Genomic DNA, 22,482 nt, shown 5'->3' with positions numbered 1-22,482 from the left:
GCTTAAACACACAGTTTGCTGATACAGCTTGTTTTGAAGTAAATGTTACTCTGCAACAAAGAACAGGATCCACCCATTGTGAGAAGCAAAGTTTACAGAGAAATTGTAATCTTTCCAGATAGACTAGTAGCTTTCACGCGCTTCTGATAAGTTTATCTTAATAATGTTTGTATTTTCAGTTGTTTTCAGATTAAAATGAAAGTGAATACAAAATTCAGTTGTGATTTTCTTTGACAATATGAAAAATTAAACTCTTGTTTCAATTGTCATCTTACTGAAATGTCATTTCTTTGAAAATATTTTAACTTCTTTGGTTCCTTTTGATATTTACTTCAACATAGATTTTAACTTCACATGCCTGCCTTAGAGTGAAATTTCTGTTATTCACATTACATGAGACTTTGATTTCTGAATCCAAAGAAGCATACTTTAGTTACTGGAAGGTGTCATTTCAATAACTTCTTAGTATGCTGTCCCTTCCCTTTTCTTACTATTCAATTATTACAAAACCTATATTTTCATGTTTATTCTGAGTTAATGATAATTTCTTCAGCTGTACCTTCCATTTCACCAATTCTATTTTAAATTACTTTTAATTTGCCATTTAACATATACACTAAGTATTTCATGATCAGATTCTGGTACTTTCTTAACGTACCTTAGCATTCAAAATTTTCCTCTTTTTAACATTTCTTGGGTTTTCCATGTAACATATTTATCCTATATTTGAATTCTGAAACTCATGCTTAATGTAGATATTGTTGCACAAAAATATATCAAAATCTATTCTAGATTGTGATTTCTAGGTTGTGATCTCATATTTTGTGTATTTCTTTACTTGGAGTATGCAGTACTTCAGTTTCCAGTGTATCACTGCAAAATATTCCTTTGCCTCTGATGTTTGCCCTGTTGCATTGTAACTGGGAGCACCATAACATTTTTTCCCCTTTCTTCCTCTTCCCTCCTTTCCCCCTTCCTCCTATGTTTTTATTTTTTTCTTCCTTAGTCCTTCCACATTTAATTCCTTAACATCCTTAATTTTAAAGGTGGATAGTGAGGAGAGAAAGAATGTGAGAAAGCAAAGGAGAAAGAAAAAGGCAAGGAGACAACAGTACAGAGAGTCTTCCAATCACGTGTCCAAACACTAATGCATCCAACAGCTAGGACTGTATCAGGCTGACCCACAGTGCAATTTATTACAGCACTGCTAGAGCTGTTCATGGAGCTTCTCACACTGTGTGTGTGTGTGTGTGTGTGTGTGCGCGCGTGCGCACGTTTGCACAAAGTTTGAAATCAGAAGTGCAATCTGGACTTCAGTCTGGACACTCCAATGTGCCATACAAGAATACCAGATGTACAATAGCCACTGTGCCTAACCCTCCTCTAAATTAATTCTTCACTTAGAATTTTTTCATGAATGAGTGGGTGTTTGTGGTTATTTTTTTCTTTTTATTTATTCGAAAGGCAGAGTTAGAGAGATACTGAAGATCAGGAAGGGAGGGGGCATGGAGAGAAATTTCATTCCCTGACTCACTCTTCAAATGGTTGCAATGTCCAGGACTGGGTTTCAGTGAAGCCAGTAGCTTGAAACTCCATTTGGGCATCCAATATGAATGGCATGGGCCGAATCACTTGGATCACATTCTACTGTTATTCCAGACACCTTAGGAAAAAACTGGATCAGAAATAGAACAGCTAGGAATCAAATTACTGCTCCTGTGAAATTTCACAGTTCCAGTCACTACATTACCCTGCTGAATGATATGCTAGCCTCTGTGTTTATTACTTTGCAAAAATAATTTATCTACCTCCTTGATATGCAAGGTTCAAGTCCATGTCATTGTACTTTTTTTTCCCCACAAGTCAGGTGTGTCTGTGTGTTTTCTATCCAAACTTTTTGTTTGTCTCCAAGAACAGGATGGGTTCTTTGCTGCACACCAAGACCCTAGCTTCAATTCCCCATCTTGCTCCCAGTGAATTTCATTCATATCCAGCTCTCTATAACAGAGATCAGTGCAAAAACTTCAGTTTTCTGCGTAGTATTTTCTATTTGACCACTGTAACTTTTGGAAACTAATTACACAGCTCCCCTCTAATTTTAGGCCTCTGCACTTCATTTTTGATATTTCAGAATTAGCTTTTCTATTCTGAGACAATATGTACATTTAAAATGAATTTTGAAATTGGTATGTGTAATTTGTAGGTGGACATAAGGATTCTTTTTCTGGATATATATGTGGATGTACTACTGAAAATGTGAATGCATTTTTAAAGCACAGGAATAATTTAGAAGAACACAGACATATTTTCTTTGTGTCTTTTTTGTGAACTTAGGGAGTATTAATCATGTATTTGAATGTTTAAGGTATCTTTGTGAACTCATCTTTATTCATCAGCTTAAAACGTTAGGAGAGTCAATTTGATGTATGAAAATTCAGTTGCATGTGTTTCTAATCACTTTATACTATTATGTGAGTTCAGTTGATGTTCAGAAAGCTTTGCTTATAAATACCCATACTGCATTGCATACTGTACTTGCAACTACGTCTAGTTACTGCTATAAGCACTGATACATAATTTAGCTGAAAAACATTAGTATACATTTTTTACTATAATTATATTCTAATATTCAATAATTTATTAATTGGTCACCTTTTGATTTTGGATATTTATTGATCATTCAGTTATAAATTCAGGGCATAATAGGGGATCTTTATTATACTTTTAGAATTTTGGTTTTTTTATTGTCATTAGAGGTTTTTTTAAACAAAGTAATATCTAATATTTATATCATCCTGTAGAATATATTAATTAATATTAGCTGTTTAATTTCAATATATCAATGTATTTCATGTTGACTTGCTTGTCATTTTTATTTAAAATGATGAGCAAATTCCATGTTATCTCCTATATGCATACTTAAGAGCATAATGATACTTACCAGCTCATGCTTCAATTTTCAACTTCCTTCCTTTCTTACTTTTTAAATTTTGTATAACAACATACTGCCAGTTTATTTTAAAATTATGAGTTTAACCCTCTGCTAAGAGAATTCAACAAACAGTAAGTAGAAAAACTGTTCCTCAAGAACATCAAGAACATATACAGGTATCTAAATGACAGTCAAACATTAAAATACAATTTTTGCTCTTGTACATTACACTCTTTTGTACTTTCTATGTTAGCTACCACAAATCAGTTAAGGCATATTATATTTGTCTTTGGGGGACTCACTTATTCTACCAAGCATAATGGTTTCAAGTGGCATGCAATTTGTTTCAAAAGATATGATCATTCCTTTTGGGGTACTGAGTAGTATTTTGTACCACATATGGAACACATGGGCTTTATCTAGATAACAATCAATGGATATCTAGGTTGATTCCACATCTTAGCTGTTGGGAGTTGAATGACAGTAAGTGTGGGGAAACGAATAGGTCCACCTATGCTGATTTCTTTTTGGTTGGATAAATTACCAAGAATGGATTGCTGGAACTGTTTTCAGATTTTCCATAATGCCTTCTGTCCATAGGTCAATTTGATTTCATCCTTTGAAGATAACCTTTTCATGTCCTTTGCAAATTTCTTAAATTGGTTGTTTTGATGTTGTTGACTTTCTTGAGCTCTGCTATGAGCTGCAGCTTGCAAATATGTTTCCCTTCAATCAGTCATCTCTTACTTTGTTGTATTGCCATTGCGGTGCAGACTTCCTAGCTTGATGGAATGTAAATTCCTTATTTGACTTTTATTGCCTAAGCTTCTTGTGTTTTGTTTGTTATTGTTTCTGCTTTTTTTGTTTTGTTTATTTAGTTTTTTTGAAGATTTATTATTATTGGAAAGCCAGATATACTGAGAGGAGGAGAGACAGAGAGGAAGATCTTCCATCCGATGATTCATTCCCCAAGTGAGCCACAACGGACCGGTGCGCGCCGATCCGATGCCAAGAACCAGGAACCTCTTCCGGGTCTCCCACGCGGGTGCAGGGTCCCAAAGCTTTGGGCTGTGCTCAACTGCTTTCCCAGGCCACAAGCAGGGAGCTGGATGGGAAGTGGAGCTGCTGGGATTAGAACCGGCGCCCATATGGGATCCCGGGGCTTTCAAGGCAAGGACTTTAACCGCTAGGCCATGCCGCCGGGCCCAATTTAGTTTTACAGAAGAATTCAAAGTCAGTTAAGTATACCCACAGAACTGTCTTTTAAACTCTTCCAATATTAACATATACTTATCAAAAGAAACAAATCACTATGAGTAAATTTACAGTAAATAAACTATAGGCTCCATCAAAATGTCATTTTTAAGCAGTTTTTCCTCTAACTTATCACTATCCCATATATAATACATAGATTAGAAAAAATGCAAATGTAAGGAAAGGCTGTAAAATAACTTGTGCCTGATAAAGATTTTAGAATTTCTATTCAAAGTGTGAAACCTATCGGTTCAGCAACCTTGATAAATATTTACATGAATTCTACTCTCCGGTTTATGTAAAATCATTTATAGTAGAAATATAAGACAAATGATCAATGATGTTTATGTAAATGCACTTAATTAGCATATTTTAAGCAAAATTATTAGAATTATTTAAGTGCAATATGAACTATCAAATTTCACTAACTGGAGAACTCTGAATAAAAATTTTGACACCTACTACGCTAAACTTCAGTATCAACATATAAGTTTAATTTCTGAATGTCTTTTTCAGAATTTATTATCATATCACCTTCATACAAACTTAGTAAAATTGTCATAGCATGGCTATGTAATTGTTATATCTATGTGGCCAGAAAACTGCTAAATGCACTATCAAAAATGAACATTTATGTTTGACATTATAGTGGATATACATTTATAACCATATTTCAAAGTTTTGGAACAAAATGATTCTCCATATTGTTTCAGTAAATACTCTCAAGCAGAACGCAGATATTAAACAAATTAATCTTAAAACATTCATGAAAAGCAAGACAATTTTAATTATTTAAGTTATACTTAAAAAGTAGAAGTGTACTATAGTTTAGTCACCATTATTATAACATTTATTTAACTCTGTAGAAAATATTTTGTCCTTAAAGAGATCTTTCATTAGTCAATAATGCTCAACAATATATATTTGATAGGTATTACCAGAAATATATTATTCCAGAAATTTGGATGAATCAGTGAATGAAATGGTAAAAAAAAAGCTCAACCACAGAAATTGCATCTTATAAGTTGATCTAAAAAAATAAGTACACATTGAGAATAGTTAAATTATATACTGTGCTTAAAATATCATTGTGGACATTAGAAAAGGCTTTGAAGTTGTTGATAAGACTGAGAGATGATAACAGTAATGTGCTCAGGGTGATCTTTTTGGAAAAATTACTTTTGAATGGAGACTTGAAAGAGGTGAGGATGGCTATCTGGATAGAAATATTCCAATGGAGAGCAAACATCTAATGCAGATTTGGTTCGGTTGCTCTGCTTACTGACAGAGCAAAGAATCAGCATGGCTAGATGGAAGAAAAACAAAAACCTGGAACAAAGTGATGTAAACGTTAAAGTCTATCAGAGGAGATGACAAGTCATTTGCAAATATGAGCCAGTAACATTGAAATCACCTGAGATGAGACATTAGAATCGCCGACACTTGGATGTTTCCTAATTCTCCTACACCACAGCCTTAATTGTAACAAAATGAATAGCTGTGTGTGTGTGTGTGTGTGTGTGTGTGTGTGTGTGTGTGTGTGTGTGTGTTTGTGTGTGTGCGCGCTTGGGGAGTATTCATGCAATAATTTTAAGAAGGTACAGAACTTTACCTTATTTTTTCAGCTAAAATGAGTTCTGGGGTGGCATATGAAGAGAACCATCACTTGCAATAGCTTAGTAATATTTATGTGTATTGAAAGAAGGATGCAGTCAGGCTGACCACTTCTGAGGCAGTGATGTTCCAAATCAGCCATTCACAACATTTGGCAGAGGCCATTCAGGAGAGGTAGGGGATGTGACGTGTTTCTGGATATGTCTAGAATCCAGTTCTGATCTAACTCCCTGCTGGTGCACCTGGGTAGCAGCAGAGCTGACGCAAAATCCATCCCACTGACATGTGAGATCTTGATGTATTTCCTGACAGCTGGCTTTGGTAAGGCCCAGCCTCTATTTTTGTGGCCATTTGGAGAATTGATCAGCAGATGGGAAATTTCAATTTATTTCCTCCTCCTGCTCCTCCTCCACCTTCCCCTCCTCCTCTTCTTCTTTTCCTTTCTCTCTCTCTCTCTCTCTCAGTCATTCAGGCCTTGAATCAATAAATCTTTCAAATAAAGAAATAAGTATATGAAAGGAAAACATCGGAGCAGGAGGATACTTTTGGAAATGTTGGATACTTTTTTGCATTGATCGTCAAGATGATTTCATGGTGCATATCTCCAAATACATCAGGTCATACAAAATTGATATCCATGTCTTTGCATTGACTACTCATAGTCCAAAAATGTAGATACCAAAGGAAAACATTTTTTAAAATATCAGGAAGAATATTGGCTTGGATGTGTAAAAGTACAATAAATGAGTCTAAGTGGATTTTTTTTAAAGGCGAGGTTAAAACTGACTTGGAGAGTTTAGATTTGATCAAGTAAAAGGTTGCTGTGATGCAAAAGCAACAGCTAGAACATAGTTGTAAAGTAGGAAATCAGCCTTGTGATTTAACACTTGAGTTATATTCCATCTAAGAAAGAAATATGCAGTGAAATAATAGCTAAATGAAACTCTATACTGGAATTGCAATTTTAGATATCTTGAACTTTGGCATTGCTGATATCATAAAATAAACAGAATTGATACAAGAAAGAAGCAGAATGGGCATAAAATCTGAATTTGAGTCACGTCTCATTTGTGCATCAGAGTATTACAAACACAAGCAAATGGATATGCATGTCTTTTAAATATATGCTTTAATTTGGTCAAAATCAACAATATTAAGAAATCCACAAAAATGATGTTTGCTCAAAATGGATGCATTTATGTGAACTACACAAGCCAATCAAACTTCCTCTTTGTTCTTCTGTAACTGATTTAAGTACACATTTGAATATTAATCGATTGTCCCTGTGATAAGTATAACAGCACAACAAATATTACTAGATGATTTTTCTGAATTGTGAAGTTGAATGATCTTGAATACTGAAAAATGAAGATGTTCTACCCCTTTAAAAATTCTTTCAGATAATATTTTGCCAATCTTTAATTTATTGGTTCAATTTCTGGATTTTTAACATTAGCACTGGTGCTTTTTATATTAATTAATTTTATTATACAGTTCCAAAGGCTCTGGGATTCCACCCTTCCACACACACACATACCAAAACCCTTCCTCGATTGATTTTCACTATTGTATTACAGTAGTATAGCTCTTCAAAACCAGTCATCCCCGCATTCACAGCTATATGTTTATATACGTATATGCACTTCCATAGGAAATGCAAGTTTTTTGACCAGTGCTTTAGTGAGTAGGTGTTGCACACTATCCTTCAAGTATCACTTTATTGCAGGTTACTTAATAAAGTTGCTGGGATAAATCTGAATTTTGCATTATCATATTATTCAATTCCACTATTATAGAAACAATTTAAAATAATCAGGGTTTAGCACTAGCTCTAAACTGCTGCAGACTTAAAAAAAAAATCTTAGTGCATTCAGTGCCTTTAAAAATTCTCCAGAGGAAAGATTTCTTTGATTACACTATTGCGAACAAAAATTTGGCTAAGAAAAATGTCTGCTATTTCAAATGCCTATATTTCATGTGGATGGTAAAGGAGAAATTGCCTGTAAAATCATCTGCCTATGTTAAGTGTAAGTGTAGTAAACATGAAATGCGAAGTAAGAAGGAAAAGTAATCCACACTAATTCCATATTTTCAGTGAAAGAAAATTTCTTCTAATGCGCATGTAGAGGAAAGGTTTCATATGTTAAAATTCAAAATAAGAATAACTCAAATTGCTATCATTGTGCCTATAATAAGAGTCAGAGCTAAATTAGAATTTTACATGTCATTGCAATCTTCTTGAATTTTAGCTACATAGACCGAACAATATAGAAACTAAGCTAAGAGGGGAAATTGAACAAAATACATATTTAAAATTGCATGTAATCTAGAGACGTTTCCATATATTTGAAGATGAAGACACTATATGATGTACAGTTCTTCACTCAGCCTGATATCTGCTTTAAGATAAAGAGATATGTTTCACAAACAATAACTTTCTGTGCATGTATAAGTTTATGAATCCCATCAATAACATTAACAAGTGATATTTATATTTACATACAAAAATATTTTGAGGTACTACCAAAAGAGCATTTCATAGCTGTTTTATAGGAATTTGATGCACAGAACCAAAGCATTTATGATTTTAAGATTTTTAAAAAAAATCTAACTTGGCAGTGCAATAGCTTTAGTGGCTAAATTCTCACCTTGCAGATGTTGGGATCCCCTGTGGGTGCCAGTTCATATCCCAATTGCTCCATTTCCCAGCCTGTTCCCTGTGTGTTACCTGGGAATGCAGCTGAGGAAGGCCCACCGCCTTGGGATCCTGCAGCCCATATGGGAGACCTGGAAGAAGCTCCTGGCCTGTGGCATCTGATCAAATTTTCTCCATTTTGATGATTGTGGCTACTTGGGGAGTGAACCAGAGAACAAAAGACATGTCTCTCTTTCTCTCTGTGAATCACTCTTTCCAATAGAAAGGAAGAGAAAGAGATAAAGAAAGAGAAAGAAAAAAGAAGGAGGAAGGAAGGAACTCGAACTCATCTCAGTCATAACTCTTACAAACTAAATTTTTCTGTAAAAATATTCTTTCCTAGAATGCGATTTCTAAATTTTTAAGACCAGTGAAGTGTTTAGATGTATTAAAACTCTAAATTACTGATGTTCCAGTTTGGTTACCTTTTTAAATTGTCTTACTTATTTGAAACACAGAAACACAGGGACATGTAAAAGAGCAAGGCATTCAGAAAATAACTGAAAGGCCAAGGTTGTGTAAGAGTAAAATCAGGAGCTTGTTACTAGCTATATGTACATGATGAGTGCCAAAGCATTTGAGCCAATATTTCCAACGTCCAGATCTAACAAAGAACAAAGTGAGAATAGGAAACCAAACCCAGGCACTTTGATTGATATGTGATGTAGAATTCTTAAGGGGTATCTTAGCTACTATGCCAAATACCTAATCTTGGTGGCTCAGTTTACAATACACATGCAATTTCATTTTTCTAAACATGGAAATGATGATCAACCTACTTTATTGTAGTAACAATTATTTAATGTTCTGTTATTGAAACTAATTGTAATGAACAGTGATTTTCTCTGGTATATTATGTGCATATCCTAAAAGCTTAAGAAGGACCATAAAACCTTTTATTTTCTAACTTGCTAAGTATGTTTATATTTGGAGAATTTGAATACGCGCTTTGAGTTATAACCAACCTATAGGAAATGGTGAACACCGCAGACTACGATGATAGACATCATTTCAGAGGCTGACATCACCTGGCTTTCATTTTTCTTATATCTTGTATTAACTGTGGATATATTGTTCTTTATTGCTCGCACCTTTTGAGTTCCTTTTTAATCCACATATCAATCTCCATTAACTTTTATGATCAGGCACTGTTTTGTTTTCAGTCTCTCTTGAAAGCCAATGTTACATAAAAAATGATAACCTAACATTGGATGCACAAATTTCAGGATAAATTTACCAAATTGTAAGATCAAACCATTAATGTCCATAAAGATAAGTAAAGAAGGTTTTTTTTTGTTTCTCTAAAAAACTCATAAATTAAAATTTAGATAATGCAAATGATCAATAATACTATGTATGTATATTTATACTATGTATATATTATAGCATGTGCTCTTTCTACATGTGTGCATATGTGTTTGCTTGGTGTATTAGTATCAGTGTCATTTTCCACCTGAACTGTTTATTCCACCTCTGTAAATATTTGGCTCATTCAAGCTGATCCACTCACTGTGTTCAACATGCAATTTATTTCCAATATTAAAAAAAATATTTCTAAATTTACCTTAAGTTCTTTGGATTTTTCACTGATTCATAAGTTGTACTATTATTAAATTTAAGGTAACAGTGCTAGCAAAAAATAACATATTTCAGCTAGCATAACAAAATTTGGTTACACAAATGAATCTCTGTCAGTATAAATGCTAGCCTGTTCAGTCATTCAAATGCTAGCAAACTAAGTGAGAAAGCATCTGCTGTGTGTCTTTGGAAGATAGTCAATGTGGAAAAGGAATTCTATAACACACACATGCGGAATCTGCCTTGATCATTAGCCAAATGGGCTAGGATATTTTCCTGCATTTTCATAGTCTTTAAATTTTCTTTATCTACATGAGTAAATTATAATAAAATTGCCTAAAGCAAGTTAAGAGATAACTAATTTTTTTCTTCATTGCATTGTGTTATGCTTATGAAATACAAAACTTTATTTAAGATTTATTTTGGAAATTTAGATTTAGAGAGAGAAGGAGATAGAGACAAAGATTTTTCATCTGCTGGTTCACTCCCTAAATTGACTCAATGGCTGGAGCTGAGCCATACTGAAGCGAGGACCTAGGAGCATCTTCTAGGTCTCCCAGGCAGGTAAAGGGTTCTAAGGCTTTGGGTCCTTCTCTGCTACATTCTTAGGCCACAAGTAGGGAGCTGGAAGAGAACTGGAGCAGCCCCAGATGAACCAGTGCCCATATGGGTTCCCAGAGCATGAAAGACGAGGATTTAGCCACTAGGCTCTCGTGCCAGGCTAACAAATAAATTCTATAAGTATGGATTATTGGTTTGAAATATAACACTATAAGCTCATAGAAATGAATAACATATTTTTATAATACCATCCACAACTTTCAACATTAATATTCTATTAGATCAGTTTGTTTTAAAGCCAATATAATTAACTTTGGAAGAAAAAAAAAATCTCTCTATTATTTGTTATATTTATTCATGAAACACAACCAGAGTATCCCAAATCAAAAGTAGTGGTCCTGGTGCTGTGGCCTAGCAGCTAAAGTCCTTGGCCTGAATGCTCCGGGATCCCATATGGGCTATGGTTCTAATCCTGGCAGTTCCACTTCCCATCCAGCTCCCTGCTTGTGGCCTGGTAAAGCAGTCAAGGACGGCCCAAAGCCTTGGGAGCCTGCACCCATGTGGGAGACCTGGAGGAAGTTCCTGGCTCCTGGCTTCAGATTGGCAGCACCAGCCATTGCGCTCGCTTGGGGAGTGAATCCTCAGATGAGAGATCTTCCTCTCTCTGTATATCTAACTTGGCAATAAAAATAAAATAAATCTTTAAAAAGTTGTGGAAATACTATTGGTTTGTTCTTTTTATTTCTCCAATTGTTTGTACTCATTAAATTCTAAATCTGTAAAAATACCATTTCTTGCTTTTAGAATAAAAATTTAGATTATTTTCATGTGGGGCGTCTAACTAGTATAGTGATAAATGCACTGTCCACCTAATTTATTTTCTCTGTAAATTTGAATGGTCTATATCAAAATAATCTGTAAAGTTTTAACACATAACTATATAAACATTATTGTTTTCATAGAATACCTGAATTATTCCAAAATATGTTTTAACAAAATTTTATTGAAATATAACAATTTTAGAAAGCATTCATATTAACCCATTTGTATCATTTTAAGTAATGAGAAAAACTGAACAAACCAGTAGGAAGCAACAAAGGACATATCCCAAAAAATATATGTTGCCTGAAATCTAGAGACAGTACTCCATTTTTATGTAAAAAATGTATTTAGTGACTTAATAGAATTGATGGAGATGTCTTGTTTAATGACTGAAAACAATGGTATGTAAAAGATAAATTAAATTACAATCATGTTTATTCAAGGAAAATATTATAATGTCCTTGAAAATCCAGTAAGAAAACTTTAAAGATTCCTAAAAATTATAGTCAAATAAATTGTGCCCAATATTTTGGTGCCATAGTCCCAAATATTCTTAATACTCTAATTATCTGAGAATTCTCTGTGTTGTTTGCTATGTTTTATAATGGAGAACATATATGATACAGTGATAATAATTTATTCTAATTACATATGTATGTATATACATGTATCCATGTAAATATGAGTAAGAATATTAGAAATTGTAACTTTTATTTCACTGTTCTTTTACAGAGAATAGTTTGAGGCACTTACACAAATTAGTACTGGAGCTATTTTTAGACTCAGCTGTCCAATATCAGGGTAACTAGTCAGCATTAAACAGATCTAGAAAAAAAAAACCTGCACAAGTTCTGTTCATTGTAGCATCATTCATGTAAAAAACTTAATTTAGGTAACAGGATTTTGATATGTGTCACATAGAATATTATTCATTTCAAAAAGGAAATACATTTTGACATGTATAATGTAGATGAATCTGCAACGCGTTTTTCCAGATAAAACACAAGAAGGCATATATTAAAAGATTTACCATTTATGTGGACTCTAACAGTATAAGATTCAAAAAAATAATGAAAAATAATGATAGGTTGGAGGGTAGAAGAAATGGAAAAATCTTAGCCAAAAAGTATAACTTTCCTGTAGCTATAGAATAAATTATGCAGGTCTATTGTCCAGCAACTTGTCTATAGTTAATAACACATTGCATACTTGAAATGTGTTATTAGAACAGATCTTAAGTATATATTCACACAAATACATACACAGAAATCTAATAGTATCAATGTTAAGTGGCACATTCTAAAATTTAATTTGCAGTGGTTATTGTATAAGGTATATGTTTATCACAAACCAAATATGACATGAGTAGATATACTAAAAACTATTATTTGCCATAAATCCCACAATAAATCTTAGAATAAAAGTATTCACAATACTGCCATTTTTTTACTTTTTATTATTTTTGTGTATGAAACTGCTTTTGAAAGCAAGAATGCATTTGTCTCACACTGAGTTTCATGAGGATTTTTGAATTTTTTTTTTTGAGTTTTTGTCTTAACACTCTGGTTTTATATATTAGAATAAAGTTATGGGCTATTAAAAATCCTTAACCTGAGGAAGGATTTATTTAAAATTTAACTAAGCTGCTTGGTTGCTTATTCGTCCCTCAGACTTTTGGTTTCCTCATTACATATTTTTGACTAGGAAAATATAACCATCCATCCAGTGGTAGTGTGAATGTTAAATGTACAGTCACACGGTCATTGAGTAACAATTCTGCCTATACAGTTAATTAAGTGGAAAATACAATAAGCTTAAATGTTGGGAGCAAGAGTGAGTGAATTGACAGCTCAGAGATTAAGCCACGACTCGCAAAACTTGCATATTGAATGCAAAATATTCCATATTGGAGCACTGGTTCAAGTTGTAGTTGCTTTGCATTCAATTCCTTGTTAGTACACTTTGAAAGGTAATAGAGGTTGGCACAAGTATTTGAGTGCCCTGTCACCCATGGATAGACCAGAATGGAATTCCTGGATCTTGACTTTGACCTGATGTAGACCAGATTGTTGGAGCCATTTTGGGTGGAAATCAGAGGCTACAACTTAAAAAAAAAAAAAAAAAGAGCTGAAAGAGAGAAGAAAATAGTTGATTGATAACGATGAATGTAAAAGGTTGAATGAATTAACAAAAGCAAGTATGTCATTAGTTGCACTTATTGTGTCATTGTAGTCATTAGTGTAGTCATTGTGGCAATTACTTTAAAACTGGCATTTTTATAGCAATCCCTTAAAATATAAATTAATTACTTGGTTATTATTTCACATTTTAAATTTGCAAACCATATAGGTGAGGCAGAAAATATTTGTAAAAGTGCAACATTTTTCTTTCTCACAAAGTCCTTTGATTAAGAAGTTTCTCACAAAAATCTAGACAAATATAATGGGCACATGATCATTAAATGAAAAAATAATTTATAAATATTAGAAGCTTGAATGGACTTTTAGACTTTCTCTAGAAACAGAATAAAGAGAACACCTTTTGTTATGAATTATTTATTCCCACCCATCTTTTGGGGAAGAAAAATAATAATGTAGCAAATAAAAAGAGCTTTGTTATCTGGACAGTTAGTGAATATAAAATCACTTTCTGTATGCATTTTATGGAAAACCTATTTTCAAACTATAGAATAAAATGATTTTTAATTATGCATTCTCAATATTTTATATATACAGGGGTTCCTATTGTATTTGAAAACAAGTGCTTATCAACCACTTATTTAATTTGCTATGTCTTATGTAATTCACATTTTGATGTAGGATAAAATTTTGGTGTTTCAGTAAGAATCCATTTAAGATTTCAGCAAATAATCCATATTTTCCATACAAAAGCTCAATTCCTAAATTTTTTCTATATGATTCTTATTAATGATAAAAAGATTATAAAAATGCAATAAATAGATAATGAAAAGAGAAAAGTATTGAACTGTTTTTAAAATAGTATCAATTAGTTTCCCATGAAAATAAAAATAATGCATCATTATAATGATATTGCTCTCAAACTTATAAAAATATACATCCATGTTTTACATTACAAAATGCAGAACTAGCTAATTTTTAAATGGTGAGACTATATGCTTGCATCACTACTGGGAAGTTGGAACAGTATAATTTATACAAAACAGAAAATTTTAACTTCAAAAGCAAATGCAAATATAACAGATCTGAGATGAATGTATTCATAAACCTTTTCGAAAAAGCTTAAAGACATTTTTCATGAGTAATGGAATTATTCCCCAGTGCAATTTTATGTATGTAACAAGAGACCAACTACTACAAATTCTACATAATGAATAGCAGCAGTAAAAACCACTTTTAATATGGTTCAATGCTTTTGTAAACTCCTACATAATGGAGTCAGAGAATCCTTTGAAAGTAAATATACAATGTTCTTTGGTTCTTTGTGTGTGTGTTGGCAGAGCAAAAGTAGAGTCTTAGGTGGGAAGCTTTAGGACTTCAGTGCGCTCTCACATCTGTCTGAGGGTACAAACAACACGTGTAGAATTATGATTAGCTTTAACATAATTAGCTTTTACATAATTATTTCACAGTTCTTGACGACATGAGTATTTCCATTCTAGGCAGGTAATGGAAGAGCTCCATACTGAGAGTGCTCTTATCAGGATAATGTGAATGGTAGAAAAAGCCCATGAAGAAATCCAGCTTTTGAGGAGGGGAAGATAGATTGGATAAATTTAACTTCATTTAAAATTATGCTCAGTCTAGGTAATAACAAAATATGTAATTTCTTTGATCCCTATTATTGTTGCATTTACTTCTGACAGCCAAAGGGAATGGATTTACAATGCATTATATGATTGTATACTAATTTTGCTCAGTTCTTTTTCAGAAAATGTTTCCTTATTTAAAAAAAATACAATTTCATTTCCCCTTTGCCATTATTATGTCTAACTTATTATTATCATTATTATTTGAAAACTGTCATGGTTTCTTGTCCTGTGCAGCTTAAATGTCACTATCAATGTTTTACTGTATGATTTGCATGTACAGCCAGGTGATTGTTTAAGAAACTCAGCTATCTTTGTATCAAGCGGTAGCGTGAAAAAAGTGCAAGCCTGTTTCAGCTTAAGGAATAATCAATAATTGTAATTTTCTGAAGAAATGCATTCTGGGTTCCAAATCATGCTGGTAGTATTTAGCTATAAAATACCTTAATCTATGAAATTTGTCATGGAGAACTTTTACTAGTTTATTATCTAAATCTACTTTCATATTCTGAGTTTGAATTTCTAATGAATTGTAGGGAAGGAACCCATCTTAGACCTCAGTCTGTGGCTCTATTGTTCTATTGTATGGCATACGTATGGAAAGTATTTCATTAACAAACTTCCTAATTTGAGTTAGACCTCTGTTATAAAGTGCATAGCCTTTCAGTTTTCAAGTGGTGGTTTGCTTTCAGGAACCTTGGGCGTTCAGAAACCCTGTGTTTGGTAATATGCCAGTAAATTATGGATGATTTAATGCTTATATCCTCTTACTTCAGAAAGGCAAATAAAATTATAGATCCAGATTTTTCTCCCCCTATTCTTTCCCTTTTCCCTTTCTTTAATTTGCTCTCGCTTTAGGTAGTTCTTTTTACTTCACACAATAGTCTTTATTCACACAATGTTAATAAGTTTCATAATAGAGGTTATTATAGTAAAACCTGTAGAGTTAAAACTGAAAAGGAAAACTGACTTAGTGTATATAAACTTTGTAAAATTTGCATCAATAAGTTTGCTCTAATGCCTACCTCCTATAATTTTGAAGGTCATCTAAAAGGCCTCCCTTCCTTTTACATATGGAGTGCTTTAACCTAGGGTTTGAATGACAAATTAGTTCCTTTCCTGTGCAACTTGCTATGATGTGAAACTCACAGCAGAGCCATGATATACAAAGCAGAAAATATGAGAAAATATGAGGAAAACCTATTTTGAAACATCCATCATGTTAACTAATGAGGCTTTCCTTGGATAGTGACATTAGGATACTGAAAGCTCTTCACAACCACTGTGAAATGTTAGAGGAAGTGGAATGCTAGCAAGCTGTGCCAGAGTGAACTTGTTCCTGAAATACACAGAAGATCCAAATGAAACATGATTTTTTTTTTAGAAAGAGATTGTTGTTGTCTCTTATTTAATCTAAGTAGTAGAATTGATCTTGTGATTAGATATACTCTGATAATTTTACGATATATCATTCCTAAAATAATGAAATATTCTCCAACTTTTGTTTCTTTTTTAAGATGTATTTTTATTTATATGAAAGAGTCTTAGAGAAAAAAAATTCCATCCTCTGGTTCATGCCTCTGATTCTTTCTCAAGATCCTTAACAAGAACAGCTCAAAAAATGGAGTGGGTGGGACTTGAACGGAGTGTTATTGTTCCAGGTGGCAGGTTCACACTCACTACAACATCAGCCTCAAATGTTGATTTTTAAACTCTTGCATTCCATGTCTATGATTTTGAGGAAAAGCTTTCCTAAATAGCTCCATACCCACCTTTTCCACACAGAAGACATTTCCTCTGTCCTTGGCACTGATCTTACATTTTTATTTCAGTCTACTAAGTGGATTTGTATTTCCTGAAAAAACGTTCCAAGTTTTCAGCAAGTCAGCAATCATTATTTCCATCATTCTTTTCCCATTTGTCCTTGTGGCCATTATTCAGTTGAATATCTATGCCAATCAGTTATTTCTATTTGTCTTTTTCAAAATTGACTAAATGCATCATAATCTGGCACACTCTTAAAAAGCAAGCTTATAACCACATTGAGAAACACCAACTTAAACTTCCCTTGTAGGACATTTATCCTTCTTGTTGAATACAGAGAATGTGTACAAGATTATGAAAATCTGAATGATATTTTGGATATATATATATATATATCTGTGTATATATATTTATATATTCACTGTTAATATTTAACTGAATTAGTTATTTTACATATTTAACTATTTTAGACAGATAAAACCTTTACATAGTATTATAAAATATTTACTTTTCTATATATTTTGAGAAGTAAATCAATGGACAGTAAAAAAATTTTGGTACAAAAGTCTAAATGGTGACCACCTTCGTGGTACAGTGTGTTAAGCCCCTACTGTGACACCAACATCCCTAGCAGAGTGCCAGTTTCAGTTTCTCCTCCAGTGTCGTGCTAATGCCACTCAGAAAACAGTAGAAGGTGAAGGAAATACTGCTAAGATTGGATGACAGAATGAGCTTCTTTTCACTCATGTTGGCCTAGCTCAGGACTACTATTGTAACTATCAAAAGAGTAAATCACAGAGTGAAAGATCTCCATGTCGCTTCTGCATTTTTCTCTGTCTCCCAATTTCTCTCATTCTTCCTTTTAAACAAATAACAGTTTAAAAATTATAAAAAATTACCAAGGCCTGGCATAATGGTTCAATCTGCTAATCTTCCCCTTGCAAGTGCTAGGATCCCATATTGGGGGCAGTTCATGTTCTTGTTGATCCACTTCCCAACCCATGCCTGTTTGTTCCTTGGAAAGCCATGGAGAATGGCCCAAGTCCTTGGAACCCTGAAACCATCCGAGAGATCTGAAAGAATCTCCTTGCTCTTGGCTGTGGATTGACTTAGCTTCAGCCATTACAGCCATCTGGGGAATAAACTAGAAGATGGAGGATCTTTCTCTGTTGTTCCTTCTTTCTGTAGATTCACCTTACCAATAAAAATAATAAAATGTATCATTGAAAGCAAGTTACACAGATGTCATAACAGTGAATACTATCAAAGATAATGGAATAAAGAAGCTATGGAAATAAATTACTGCGTATCCTGATAAGTATACAATGAAAAATGTCAAATATTATCAATCATTATATTTTACCTTAAATATGTGTCAATATCTTTGTAAAAATTTTAGGTCATTACAGTAGACAAAATATTCGAAATACAAAAGAGATTTTAGTCTTTATTTGTTTCATATTATAAAGATGAAAGAAAATAGTGTATTTTCCACTTTGTAACACATCACAAAAGACCTAATTTTTTACCTTTGAAAGTTAATGCAAAGGTTAATTTTGCTTGACAGTTGTCAGTCACAGTATATTCTCAGAAGATACTCTCTTCCTACATCTGAATGTTCAGATTCATTGTTCTAGATTCATTACTGATGCAGCAATCAGCTGGTTTTGCCCCTAGTATACAACAGATAACTGTCCCAGAAATTGGGTCTCTGCCCTCTGTATGAGTTGTACCAAACTCCAGGCTTTGCAGCTCTCTCAAGCTTGGTCTGTCTGTGAGGAACAAACTGGGAATGACAGCACCATCTCAATGCCTCCACCACTATCTGCATTTTCAGGAGATTAAAGCAAAATTAAAAACAGAAAAAGTTAATGCATAGGATGGAAAACTAAAATAGAAGAAGATGACTTCTTTATAATTCACATGACTTTTTTTTTCCAGGTATTTCACAGAATGTTTCCATAGGAAAGTTTTTTTTTTTTAATTTTTTATTTATTTTTTTATTATTTTTAATTCATTAATTACATTGTATTATGTGACACAAATTCATAGGTACTTGGGTTCTCCCCACCCCTCCCCAAACCCTCCCACCATGGTGGATTCCTCCACCTTGTTGCATAACCACAGCTCAAGTTCAGTTGAGATTCCCTCATTGCAAGCGTATACCAAACATAGAGTCCAGCATCTTATTGTCCAGTCAAGTTCAACGGCTTCTTAGGTATACCCTTTCTGGTTTGAAGACAGAGCCAGCAGAGTATCATCCCAGTCAATTGAAAGCTCCAACATACCATCAGCAAAAATTTACATCATTATGGAATTAATTGACATAGTAATGAGTAACCAATATGTTAAAAGTAAATGCGAGTTCCTAGCCACCTTCTGTGACCACCTCACTTACATTTCAATTTTAGTTTATACACAACATATAACATTCAAAACATAACATGTTATACATAACATCATGTCATCTTAAATTAAGGCAAACATGTGGTATTTAACCTTTTGGGATTGGCTCATTTCCCTTAGCATTATGGTTTCCAGTTTGGCCCATTTGGCCACAAAGAACTGCATCTTGTTTTTTTTAATAGCTGAGTAGTATTCCATGGAGTAGATGAACCATAGCTTTCTTATCCAATCCTCTGTTGATGGGCATTTTGGTTGCTTCCATGTTTTTGCAATTACTGATTGTGCTGCTGTGAGCATAGGAGTGCATGTTGGTTTCTCATAAAGCAATTGTTCTGGATATATTCCTAGGAGTGCTATTGCTGGATCATACGGTATGTTGATTTTGAGTTGTTTGAATATTCTCCATACTGATTGCCATAGAGGCTGTACCAGCCTGCAGCCCCACCAGCAGTGGAGTAGGGTTCCCTTTTCCCCACAACCTCACCAACAAGTGTTGTTGGTGCTTTTATTCATGTGGGCCAGTCTTACTGGCGTTGGGTGGTACCTCATTGATGTTTTAATTTGGATTTCCCTTATTGCTAGGGAACTTGAGCATTTTTTCATATGTTTATTTGCCATTTGGGTTTGTTCCTTTGTGAAGTGTTTGCCCATTTCCCGTGCCCATTTCTTGAGTGGCTTGTTTGTTTTGACATTTTGGTTGTTTTGTAGCCTTCAAACTTTTGGAAGAAAATGTTGGAAACACACTGCAACACTTAGGGGTAGGCCCTCACTTCCTAAAAAAGACTCCAAAAGCAGTAGAAATCGAGACCAAAATAAACAATTGGGACCTCATCAAACTAAGAAGCTTCTGTACAGCTAGAGAAACAATCAACAAAGTAAAAAGGCAACCCACAGAATGGGAGAAGATCTTTGCACACGACATAGGTGATAGAGGGCTAATCTCCATAGGAAAGTTTTTACACAGCATTGTAATAGTTGCTTGAGTTTCCTTTTTCAGCTGCATTACGTTTACACATGTATTTTCTTTTTCTTCTAGCAATGGTGGTTTTGAGCAACCTGGAACCAAATACAACTTATGAAATTAGGGTTGCAGCTGTGAATGGAAAAGGACAAGGCGACTACAGTAAAATAGAACTCTTCCAAACATTGCCAGTTCGTAAGTGATGGTTTTGTTTCCTTTTGCCATTCTCTTCACTTACACAATTAATGGGGGTTAAAAATGTAGGGAGTGTATTTCAACACTTTCTGGAAGTAAATTATGTCTTTCTGAAGTAGTTTTCAGAAGATGGCATATCAGATTAATAAAAATTCACTTTGTTTTGGTCAAAGGCAGGAAAAAAATGATGCAGTGCAACACAGAAATAAAAAGTGCTCTCTAAACGCTGCACCCTTCTTGAAGATACCTGTTATTGATAACCTCATTGAGTTGTTGATTGAATTGTTTAGCTTCTTCTGTGAGAGAATGTAATAACATTTTAAATATTTTGTTCTTGTGATGACATACGACATTCTCTATACTGAAACTCCTTCCTCCTGCCTACTCTTCCCTCTTTCCTTGCTCCTTCTTTGTGTTTAAAAATCTAAGCCTCAATCATCAAAGTAGTCTTAGGAAGCATTCAGGATGGCTTTGATCTAGTGACTTTCCATTCTGATGTGAGACTAGGTGACATTTTGGGAATGAGATGCAAATTTCCCTATTTTTCTGCAGGAGATCCGCATCTCATCCAACTCATTGTTAGTAAATGCAGGATCTGCATGGGGTTTTAGGTGCAATTATACAAAATTTTGTAATACTTAAGCTTACTTTTTGTTGAAAACATTAAAGAAACAAAATGAGATTATCTGGATGTGAATGAAAAAATTCTGGTTTTAAGACATTACTTTGCATGTTAAAGCTGACAAATTAGTCATAATAAATTATCCTACACTAATGTGTAAACAATAGTTTACTTCAGTTCACATAAAACTGATTTCCCTATCACCAATCCTAATGTGTTTTTCAATCACTAGTTGTTATTTACAATCAGTACAGCTGCAGTACATCTTGACATCTAATCCTGCTTTCTAATCCTCTAATTTATATTCCAAGATGATTTGTAAAGATTGTAAAGATTGCATGAAAATTTAAACAGTGACATAATCTACCTTTGTTAATATTCTCAAAACATAGTATCCTTTATTTGCAGCTTGTATTCAGGCACATTTTGAGCAGCTGGCTGTCCTCCTACTTCCTTCCCCAACTGCCACCCACCAGAAGGGTGTCTTGCCCCAAAAAACTTCATTATGTCTTGATGTCTCAGCTCATAAGCCAGTGGTCATATGTTCTGGAAGAATCTGGACAATCCCTCTGACTTCATTTCCTCCTACGTTTAGGCATACTTCCCTTCGCTTGTTCATTTCTCTGAAACTTCAGGTGAAAATCATCACACTCTTTTCCGTTTGTCTCTCTATTTTAAATTATAGCACTTTGATTTTCTTGCAATAATATTTCTTGGAATACATTTTAAGCAGTGAACATCTGAAGAGAAGGGACACTGCTTGTTTTAACAATACATTTGTAGTTTTGTAGCTGTAAGGACTATTTTGGGCTAAAATGAGAAAATACCTAAAAAAATTTTACTCATTAACTGCCCATAATTAATGTTTGATTAGTACTTGTGTAAATTTGTACATTGTATTTTAATTAAGATGATATAACTATAAAATTCACCCATTATCTTTGTTAGAATGTATGTTTATTTTGAATTTTATTTTATTTCCCAAGAAAATAACAATATTCACTGATTCACAAATTTGGCACAGAAGAAGACAACTAGATCTAAAATATTTAATGTACTTAAGAGATTTGCTAATGAAAGTTAGTTTTTCCCTTTTATATCTCTTTATGCCATTGCAAAAAATAATTATTATAACACAGCAGAAAATTTCTAGTATATACCAAGCTATAATTCACTTTAGAGGTATTAAGAGTATGAGCTATGAAATCCATTTCATTATATTTTGATTTTTACATAATGAGTTTCTGTATGCAATTAAAAATTATGCTGGTATTTATAAAAGTTTTAAATA

General features: G+C 33.6%; 1 protein-coding gene across 2 annotated transcripts in view; it reads left to right on the top strand.

The window, feature by feature from the left end:
- Positions 1-22,482, top strand: part of NCAM2 (neural cell adhesion molecule 2) — a 494,137-nt gene that overhangs the window by 424,135 nt on the left and 47,520 nt on the right. For both annotated transcript variants that reach the window (XM_058661261.1, XM_058661260.1), the window contains exon 13: positions 20,450-20,569. In XM_058661261.1, coding sequence (XP_058517244.1) covers positions 20,450-20,569 — 120 coding nt within the window. The remainder of the gene's footprint in view (positions 1-20,449; positions 20,570-22,482) is intronic.

Source organism: Ochotona princeps, chromosome 3 (assembly GCF_030435755.1).
Source record: "Ochotona princeps isolate mOchPri1 chromosome 3, mOchPri1.hap1, whole genome shotgun sequence".
NCBI classification, from domain to species: Eukaryota; Metazoa; Chordata; class Mammalia; order Lagomorpha; family Ochotonidae; genus Ochotona; species Ochotona princeps.
The sequence above is the reverse complement of the archived record's forward strand: the minus strand, read 5'-3'. Positions and strand labels throughout refer to the sequence as shown.